Source organism: Apium graveolens, unplaced genomic scaffold (genome assembly GCF_009905375.1).
Source record: "Apium graveolens cultivar Ventura unplaced genomic scaffold, ASM990537v1 ctg153, whole genome shotgun sequence".
NCBI classification, from domain to species: domain Eukaryota; kingdom Viridiplantae; phylum Streptophyta; class Magnoliopsida; order Apiales; family Apiaceae; genus Apium; species Apium graveolens.
The window spans coordinates 49,760-60,500 of record NW_027417286.1 but is presented as its reverse complement, the minus strand read 5'-3'; the positions used below and the strand labels follow the sequence as shown (position 1 = coordinate 60,500).

The 10,741-nt window shown below is 30.1% G+C and overlaps 1 protein-coding gene across 1 annotated transcript; it reads right to left on the bottom strand.

Moving 5' to 3' along the window:
* Positions 1–6,042: 6,042 nt before the first annotated feature.
* LOC141699944 (F-box protein At5g49610-like) lies at positions 6,043–7,272 on the bottom strand. The gene has a single exon (XM_074503738.1). The coding sequence runs from the start codon at positions 7,270–7,272 to the stop codon at positions 6,043–6,045; it is 1,230 nt and encodes a 409-aa protein (XP_074359839.1).
* Positions 7,273–10,741: the final 3,469 nt, after the last annotated feature.

Sequence of the window (10,741 nt, the reverse complement as noted above, 5' to 3'; positions counted from 1 at the left end):
TAGGATCAATTCGGTCAATAGAAACACCATCCTGACTTACTTTTTTCCAAGAATGAGTGTTTAGACTATAAACACAAATTGTGACTGACCTGCTGAAAATACGTTCTGCAGTGTGTAACAATATAATCATTAACTTCCGGTATGAACCCAAAAGCCAAGGCACACCACCCATGTGTTCCATATGGAATAGGTGAAGCTGGAAGAGTTTTATATTTTTGAACAAGAGGATTATACAGATATGTCCCTCGCGGATATTTTCAGGCCCAGTAAGAATCACTTTGTACGATCAACAAGCATATTAGGCCATATGCTTGTGCATGCCAGAAGGGTCTCTTGATCAAAGGAGGAAGATTTCTAAGTGTACAATATTCTAGAAATTGTATATCATCGTAACTTTTGTTAAGTTTTTATTAACACCCGCATTCTCAAAAAATAGGTATCGAGAATGATGATCATGGGTTGTATATCTGATGTGATTCAAGTGAAGGTTAACAAACATTGGAGTTTTTACCAGATAATATATACCATGATTTTTGGACGGATCTGCAACGCATGGTATATTTGACAGGCAGCCTTAAAAAATATCAGTTAAGAGTTCTTCTGGTAACTCATTAATCTTCTCGCACTCTCTGGCATCGTAGAATCACCGCTGCACTCTGTTATAACAGCACTCAGAGTTTGATTTATATTCTACTGTTATATGTTTTACATTATCGGTTTAATTTGTTATATCTTACTGTAAATCTTATTATGCAATTAATTTAACTCATAAGTAAAAATGTAGTTTAAATAATTTGGTATTATTACCAATTTAACATAAAATATATTTGTAAGATTTCCGGGCAGAGGAAAGAAAGTAATGCAAAGGCAATGCATGACTTGTAGATGCAAAGGAAACTGAAAATAGAATAAAATTAAAACTGAAATAAAATCACGAGGATGAATCTGTCCGAATTGTCACTTACAACAACACAGAACTTCATCATGGGTTGTTATCATGTTGTGATAGTTTGTGTGGAGTGCGATGAAAATAGGAGTTTTTATGAGATCATACCATGATTTTTGGACAGGTCTGCAACGCAAGACATATTTTACAGGGAGTCTTTTGAGAATCTCAGCTGGAATTTGTTCTGGGAAGTTGAAGGAGGGCATGTTCTTATGCTTTGAGCAACTCATCTTTGTGTTCTTTATGTGCTTTGAGGAGCTCATCTCTGAGATCTCTGAGAACCTTATGGTATTAGGTGTGCTTTTCTATTTTATCGGAGTAGGTAAGAAATAAAAATAGTAGCTAAATGTAGTAAATGTCAAATTCATGTTTATGAAGAAATAAGAATAGGAGCTAAATGTAGTAAATATCAAATTCATGTTTATGCCATTCACCTTTTCTTCAATAACCTCTTACGCCCTCATCTTTATGATAATGGAATCACACCCCTATACTTTTGCATTTTGTAACATTGAAACCCTTTTCAGATTAGAAAAAAATAATCAGAATCTCATTTAGGGCTTGATGCTCCTAAGATGCCCTCGGGTAACTATACTAGTTTAAAAGAGTTTCTGGGTCTGTTAAAGGACTTTGTGCTTCTCATACAACTATGCTGATGGAGTTTTCTATTAGTGAATACTGTAGTGAGCAACTGCATTTCTTAAAGAAATTGATGGTGACAACATCACAGCAGAGTGGCTCGCCATGGTGTCAAGCCAAGTACTATGGCCCTATGGGGACAGAATGCGACTAGGAATGTTTTAGTTGTCATGTACACAAGCTGCAGTAATGCCCGGCATATATAGGTTTAAAATGGGCTTTGTATTTTTTGACAAAATCTCTTCCGCTCGACCCAATAAATAACTTACCGGCCCAACTCATATGTGTAAAATGCGCCTTGAACTAATTTTAATAAACTTCATGTTTTAATTATTATTAAACAATCACATTATTGATTAAGAAAGATACCTATTAAGTATTAAGGAATAATATTAAATATAAAAATGTTAAAATGTGACTTGAAATATTTTTATAAATTTATCTAATTATCTTAAATGTGACGGTGGAATTCGGAGTCAAATGATTACATGATCAGGGAAATCATATGATTCATGTGTATCAAGATCATATGTTGTTTAGTTTGGCTAATATTAGTTCACTATTGTTCCTTATACTCAAGACATCAGCCCAAACATTTTCAAATAAACTAACACTCATCTTTCTCTCCCAATAAAACTCTTCTATCACACCGTCTTTCAATACCCAAATGTCCAAATGGAGAAAGTCATCGTCCTTCACAAAGTAAGCAATAGATTGACCAGATTGACGAAAACAGGATCATCAAACTGACGTTTCTGATCCATCATCAATATATGCACATTAATTTATCCCGATCTATTTGCCCTGCTATTTAAGTACATAACTAATTAATACGACCCCGCAAAATCATAGGCAACTGAAAATGCCATACGACCAACAAAAACAGATTGATCACTATCGATACAACCAAGTATAATACCGTCTAGATGAAAATCCTTCCAAGAATTAATATTTAAACTATAAACAGTAATCATGACCTCCTGGACATGTTCGTAGGGGTCAGGTGGGTCAGGGTCAGAGAGATCAGGTAATTCCGGTCAAAGTCTGACAACATGTATCGCAACATAATCATTAACTTCCAGTAAATACCCAAAAGCTAAAGCCTTCCTCTCAATCTCTTCGAAAGTAAATCTTAAAAGAGGTGAATCTGGAAGAGTTCTGCATTTCTGAACAAGCGGATTCCATAGATACTGATTATCAAAGTCAAGCAAATTAAACCATTGGATAATGCATACCATTCGTGATTATTAAAGTCAAGTACTGTAAGTAGAGATATTCAAGTGTACATCATCAGAATATAGGGTTAATAAATGGGTATTAGTATTATGGGAAGTAAATATTTAGGACTAATATGGAAAAATCTTTAAGAGATAATACCATGATTTTAGACATACCTTAACAGAAAGTCTTTTGAAATTTTCAGACAAGATTCCTTCAGGGAAGTCGTAGGATGGCATCTTCCCCCGTTGATGCACAAATAATGACATCCGCATCTTCATAAAAAATTGAAGAACTCTACCAAATACCTATTGCGATAACAAGGCTCCCAACTTACTAACATTTTGTTTAATTATATTAAACAATATTAAACCAAAGTCTCCACAAAAAGCGTGATGATAGGAGGTGGTTTGGAGCCCTCCTCGTAATTTGAATATGGAGTCAAATGATCACATGAATCAATGAAATCATATAATCTTGATTCAAGATTATATGAATCAAACTGTTTGGTTTTTGTAATATGGGAACCATTATTCCCTGTGCCCAAGGCATCAACCCAAAAATTTTCATATAGACTAGCACTCATCTTTTTCTCCCAACCAAACTCCATAGATAAATGGTGGAATAGTGTTCAGGTTTTCAATATAACAACGAAGACACACAAATCAGACCACTCGATAATTCATACATGCATGATTATTGAAGTCAAGTGAATATAGTGTAAAGTATATTTCACATTGTTTATCATATTACCAAACATAGCAGTCTTTGAGAGATATCACCATACTTAACACAAAGTCTTTTGAAGATAATACAGATACTTGAAAATTTAATCAATTAACTATGCTAAAATGCGTCAATTGGATTATCGAGTAATAATAATATATATTTTTAATGATAATGTACTCATAATGAACTTATGTAATTCATTATTTAGTTTAATTTGACTGAAACTCCTGAAAAATATATCCCGTACCCGATCAAATCTCCATCTTTTTAGATTTTCCAAATTCCCATATCCCCGTATCACGCACCCCGCACCCGCACTCATGCTTCCTAGCTCCCAACCAAACTCCATAGGTAAATGGCGGAATAGTATTCAGGTTTTCAATATAACACCGAAGACACACAAACCAGACCACTCGAGAATTCATACATGCATGATTATTGAAGTCAAGTGAATATAGTGTACAATATTCTTGACATTGTTTATCATCAAAACATACAACTAATAAATGGGTACCATATTAGCAAACATAGCAGTCTTTGAGAGATATTACCATGATTTTAGACATAATCAACACAAAGTCTTTTGAAGATGGCATCTTGTTCTGCTTCAACAGTCTCATCTTCAGACACTCAATCAGAAGACCTGAAGGAAGCTGCTGCAATTAGGGTTTATTTTTTCCTGAGTTTCCTTTTAGAGTCATAAAATTGCAGTTTTTTTAGTGTTTGAGTTATATTGTCCTAAAGGATCAGAAATGTAATTTTTTTTTATAACTATTGTAACTTTCACATATTTTTCTTGAAATTAGTGATTTTTTATGAAAGAATTTTGAATCCACAATTCAATAAAGTTTTAGTTTTTATTGCAGCTATTAAATCAATTTCAAATTATGGCTCATCTAAGATTCATTTACGAAAGGATATTATGTAAAAGTTTTGAATTTTCGCATCCGAGAAATATCTGAGAAAGAATATTAATAGTGGCTTCTAAGTTATATAAAAAGTTATTTATTTAATATAAATTTAATTTTTATACGACAGGAGAAACATATAAAAAATGGTTAGAATATTAACCAACAATATTCACGAACTCCAAAAAAAGGCCTTAGGTCTATTGTAAAATAAGAAAAGATAAAAATAAGAATTTTGTTTTAAATAATTTATCTTTGTAATTGGAGAGAGTTTTAATCAATCATCTTTGCTAATTCATATAAGTTGAAGTTTTCCCACTCAAAAAAACCTCATTAACCATCATGAGTGTATGGGCATCAGAACTATCTCTTTCTATATCTATTCAACTTTGGCAATGATATAAGCTGTAGCAATAAGACCTTGGAATCACATACACAGCAGCTGAAAAATCACCATTCAGGGAAGTTAGCAAACATCAGGTAAAATTCCCCCTTTGGGATGCCTTATAAGTTAAAAAATTTATATATATTTTTTAACTTTTAAGAAACTTATAAGAGATGATAAACTAGGCTAAATCAGAATTGCTTTTAGAATTTCCGGGTTTTGCACCAAGAATATCAATGAAAGTGAAAATGCAATAACAAATGCTAGCTACCCTGTTCAAAGGGCATGAGAATTTTTGGGCAGGTTCAACAGGAAATTTGAGTATGTCTACTTTAATCTTTCTTTGCCATTGTCCTTGCAGATTCCTTTCCACTTGTCATTGACAGCTAATCTAAAACTTACAAACATATAACTGGCAAAATTACGACATACAACGCACAACGCTGGAACTTATTAAGTAGAACCATAAGCAAAACCATGGCATGACGACATTTTTATTAGTCATAACCACAAAAAAGACGGTTAATCATGTTAGTCGGAACCATCAAGAGGACATCTAAACTGTAGAGTGTCAAACTAGATACTTGCCTAATGCATTGCAGTTGACAAGGACCTGAACATTTAATAGCAGCTACTTAGGAGCTTGCTAAATGCTCAGAAAGAGCAATGTGAACATGATCCAAGTACTCCAATAAACATACCATTTTGCTTCACAAGTATATTTCTCAGTAAACATCCTGCATATAGACAATATAAACACATACATGCATGACTATATTACTTCCAAGCGAAACAAAAAGATAAAATAAACAAATGAAAAAACATTACATATTTTTCAAGTACAAAAATCTAGATGAATTATCAGATAATATTGTGCAAACAACTTTGTCCCAATTGTCAATAGCGGCAAAACAACATAATCTTAGAAAATTTAGCAAAAAAAAAGTCTTAGAAGCATAACACACTATAAAGCAAAATCAAGAAAACTCTCAACGTACAATCATAGACTTGATGAACCAAAATCAGAATCTGCAAAATTCAAAGAATTGTTTGCTTGATCTCATTTTTTTCCGGCATATCCACGAAAAGGAATCCCCGATTTCGTCGGTAATTAGATGTTGAAATCTTCCCCTGTTCATAATCTACTTTTGAAGCACATATCAGATAACATCGTCATAAAATGGAGAGCTAAAGAACTCTACCAAGTTCTCATTTGTTCAATTATGTCGATCAATATCAAGCAAACGCAGAGTCTCCACAAAAGGATGGATGAAAAAAAATGGTGTATCCTCGTCATTGGAATAGGGAGTCAAACGATCAACAAAATCATTTGGTTCATGGGTGTCAAGATCATATGTAATCAAACTGTTTGATTTTCCTAGTATTGGATCACCGTTGTTCCTTACACCCAAAACTTGAGCCGAAACATCTTCACTTATACTAACACTCATCTTTTTCTCCCAAGAAAACTCATCTATCATATCGTCTTTCAATACCCAAATATCCAGATGAGGAGATCTATAATCCTCATCATCCTCTTCTGCATCGAAATCCTCGACCTCAACAAAGTAAGCAATCGATTGACCAAATGGAAGAATAAGAGGGTTACAAAGCTGACGTTCGTGAAGTGCAATCCAGTTAGGCACCTTGATTTTTCCCAGTATATTTGTTTTGGTATCAAAGTACATAACTAACTGATATGACAAGTCGGAGTTAAACCCTACCCAAAATGCAGTTCCATTAACAAATACAGATCTATTAGTACTCATAAAATCAACAAAAACTTTATCTTGGCATATTTTCTTCCAAGAATTAGAGTTAAGACTATAAACCCCAATCTCTACTGTGTGCAGGGCCTGTTCGTATGAGTCATCAGGTGAGTATCGAGGAGAGTAAGGTGCAGCAGTCGATTTAGGTTTGACAATATGTACCACAACATAATCATTAACTTCAGGTAAAAACCCAAAAGCTAAAGCCTTCCACTCAGTCTCGAGAAATGTAAATATCGAAAGGGGCGAGTGAGGGAGCATCTTAAATTTATGAGCAAGAGGATTCAAGAGAGCAATGTTGGGATTATAATGATGTTCCGAATCAAACATTAAAGACAGACAAATTAAACCATTTGATTGCGCATACCAAGCACTAGCTGATCCTAAGTCAAATGCATGATTGCAATATTCTTCACATTGTGGATCATCGAAACGTACTGTTAATTCATGGGTATCAAAATTATGGAAAAGTAGATATTTAGGGTTTATATGGGATGTGAGTTTTTGATAATTAGAGTGGAGAGAGATAAACATAGGAGTTCTTATAAGAGAATACCATGATTTTTGGACAGCTCCACAGCATAAGATATCCTTGACGGGAAGTCTTTTGAGTATTTCAGACATAAGCTGTTCGGGAAAGTAGTGGGAGGGAATGTACTTGTGCTTTGACAAACTCATTTCTCCTCAATTTGTCTGTAAGAAGCCTGATACTAGAATTTAGGGGTGTTGGTTTTCAGGTTATTAAGTGGTCGGGTTTCATTATAAATTTAGTGATTTTGTTATGGTGTTGGTTTTCAGGTTATTAAGTGGTCGGGTTTCATAAATTTATTGATTTTGTTATGGTGTTTTCTGTCAATGCAATTTTCTTGAACCTAAAATATTATTTTCTCATATTATTTATATTTTTAATTTTATTTTGATACGAGAGTACTTAAAATCATTTACTAATGTATATATATATATATTTTGTATAAAAGCACTAAATCTGGGTTTATTAAGTTTATTGAAATGATACAAATATTCAAAATTATTTTTATATTTTCAGTGTAAGAACATCATAATATACAAATATGAAGGTATATGATGACATTTATATTTGGGTTTGTATACATACATAAAGTTATTCGACATTAATATATTATATATAAAATCTTAAATTAATATATTTAAAAAATCATATTATTATTATTATATATATATTATAGAGGCTAGTGACCAAATACAAACCAATATTAAAATATAAATATAAACCAATTTTGAGTATGTAAATATTATTCGACATTAATATATTATATATAAAATATTAAATTAATATATTTAAAAAATCATATTATTATTATTATTATATATATATATATATATATATTAGAGAGGCTAGTGACCAAATACAAACCAATATTAAAATATAAATATAAACCAATTTTGAGTATGTAAATTAGTAATTTACGGAGATTTTGAATGTATTTAGTGTATTTTTATGTGTACAAATATCTATAATAGGATCTATCTCTTCTATATATAATAGGAGAAGAAGGGGAATGGTTTGTGGGAATCGAACTCAAGATATTTTATTCACCTATACAACCTCATACCAGTACACCATATTGTCACATGTACTTTTTATCATACACATAATATGTAAATGTGCTAAATAAATATTTTAATTAATTTTAAAGATAGTTAATTGAATTCCGCAAAAAAAAGATAGTTACTTGAATATTTGTACAGTTAATTTTAAAGATTTGAATTCCAAATATAAAGTTAGGCATAATACATAAATGAATTATTATTTTATTTATTAATCATTTTTTTAATTTGAAAATATATCTCTTATATTTTAACATATTTTTAATATAAAAAGTAATTAAAATGTACATATATAATTTTAAAAAAATATTAAAAATATAATCGCTTATATATAAATAATCTATATTGGTATTACATATTTAGATAAGTTTGAATTATAATGAGTCAATGCATTTTAGTTTATTTCGAATTTGAAATCAGCACTTGGCTCATAGTTCAAAAAATACTCGAAATTTGACTTAATGACCCGGCCGAAAAACATCGTCACATTCTACGTTTAATAAATTTAAATTACAAGATTGACGAGAATATCTTATTAATAATGTGATTTTTTTTAATATTTTATGTTAATAAAATTCAAAATGTTTGAGGTCTTTATAGGATCAAATCAATTGATTTTTGTATTAAAATTACTAACTTCACTGGTAGCGCATTGTTGTTTTTGGGATTTGTCCTGATTTTAACAATATTCAAAATTTTAAATGAGATCTCACGAGACTTGTTAAAACTACGATGATATATTAAATCGATTTATTTTTCATTTTTCACTTTAAAAGAACTAGCTTTTTAAAAGGAATTCTTTTTAGATAAGCCATATTCATTGATCAAGATAATATTGTACAAATATTTTGAATTATTTTAATATTTTGAGTTATTCAAATAAAAGTTATATCTATACAATATTGTAGCATTTGATTCAATATATTTTATATTATTTAAAAAAATATATATATATTATTCAATAATTTGAAGGAATTAACTAGTTCAACTGAAATTTATAAAACTTTATCGAATTGAAAAATATTTAAATTTAGGAGAGTAGTATACAATGTTATCAAATTATTATATGAAAAAATATTAGAGTCGTAATTAAAGAAACTTAAAAACGGTTTAAATAACGATATAATTACATGTTTTCCTTCGAATTCTTGAAAAAAACATGAGTATCAATAATAAGTCTTTAAAAAAAATATAATTTATTTTTATTTTACAACCATTATTGATACTCGGTTGCGTAAAAAATATATATGGATTGTTTGTCAGTGATAATGTGAATACCATATATAAATTATAGCAATTTATTTATTACATAATTTTAATTTTTGAATAATTATAAATGCATCTTATTTAAGTAATCAATTGTGTCAATAGATGTTAATAATGATTATACATGTACATAAATCAATTATTTAGCATATAAATAATTGAAACTGTCACAATTTAGTAAGAAATATAACATACGATAATTTACATGCTAACACACACATAACTTAATTTTACTTTGTTAACAGTAGAGTAAATAAAAAACTAACATTTTCCCATACATACATACATTGAATTTTAAAAACTAACATTTTTCATTAAAATCAACTTTTATATTAACGTTAATGTAAATTTTACATTATTGTATATTATGATTGCAAGTCATTCTGACTTCAGTTATGTATTTTTTATCTTTTTAAATTGAGTAAGTTAATTGTAAGTCAGTAGTGAAAAATAATATAGACCAATACATACAATTTATTTAAATAAAATTCAAATTTTTTGGTCAACTCTGTATTCAACATATATGTTAATTTTTAGCTTTTTCTTTGTAAACATACTAACAGCATTTTATATTAAGTTTAATCGTTTCATTTTAAACGTACACTGACTACCCTGTTTATATTCATTCATTAAATACAAATTATACAACAAAAAAAGAATATATATATATATTGCTTAATGAGCTATATAAGAAACGTTGTTTAATTTGGTAATGTCTTGTATGAAAATAATGCACATTGATAAAAAATCAATTTGTATTTGATATACGTTAGACATTGTACAATATTTACAAATAAGAAAACAACTAAGAACAACTCCAACAACCTCCTTGCATTTTCACTGCAAATAATATAAATAAATGAGCTCCTAATTATTTAGAAACAAAAATCAAACAATTTCTCCAACAATTCTCCTTAAACTCACTCTATATTTATCTTTTTACTTATTAAAGTCATTTATATCATTAATAGACAGGTAAGAAAAATATAATATAATAATAGTTGAGCAGGGGTATTCACTCCTAAAAGTGAGAAAGCGTTCGGAGCTCCTAATATCATACAGAGGGACAAGGAGAGAAATTTTATCTTAATTTCTTTAAAATTTGACTTAAGAGCCTATATAAGGATAATGTTGGAGTTGCTCTAAGAATATTATAATTGAATGATGCATAAAATAATTCTAGAAAATGACCCGTGCCTCGCACGGGTTATTATGCTACTGTAACTATTACAGGTGAACATGGCTTTTCAATCTATTTAGTAAGTTACTAATAGGCTTATTAACCTTTTGGCCT

Coding starts and splice junctions, on each gene's coding strand:
- LOC141699944 (XM_074503738.1), bottom strand. CDS start 7,272: ATGAGTTTGTCAAAGCACAAGTACATTCCCTCCCACTACTTTCCCGAA.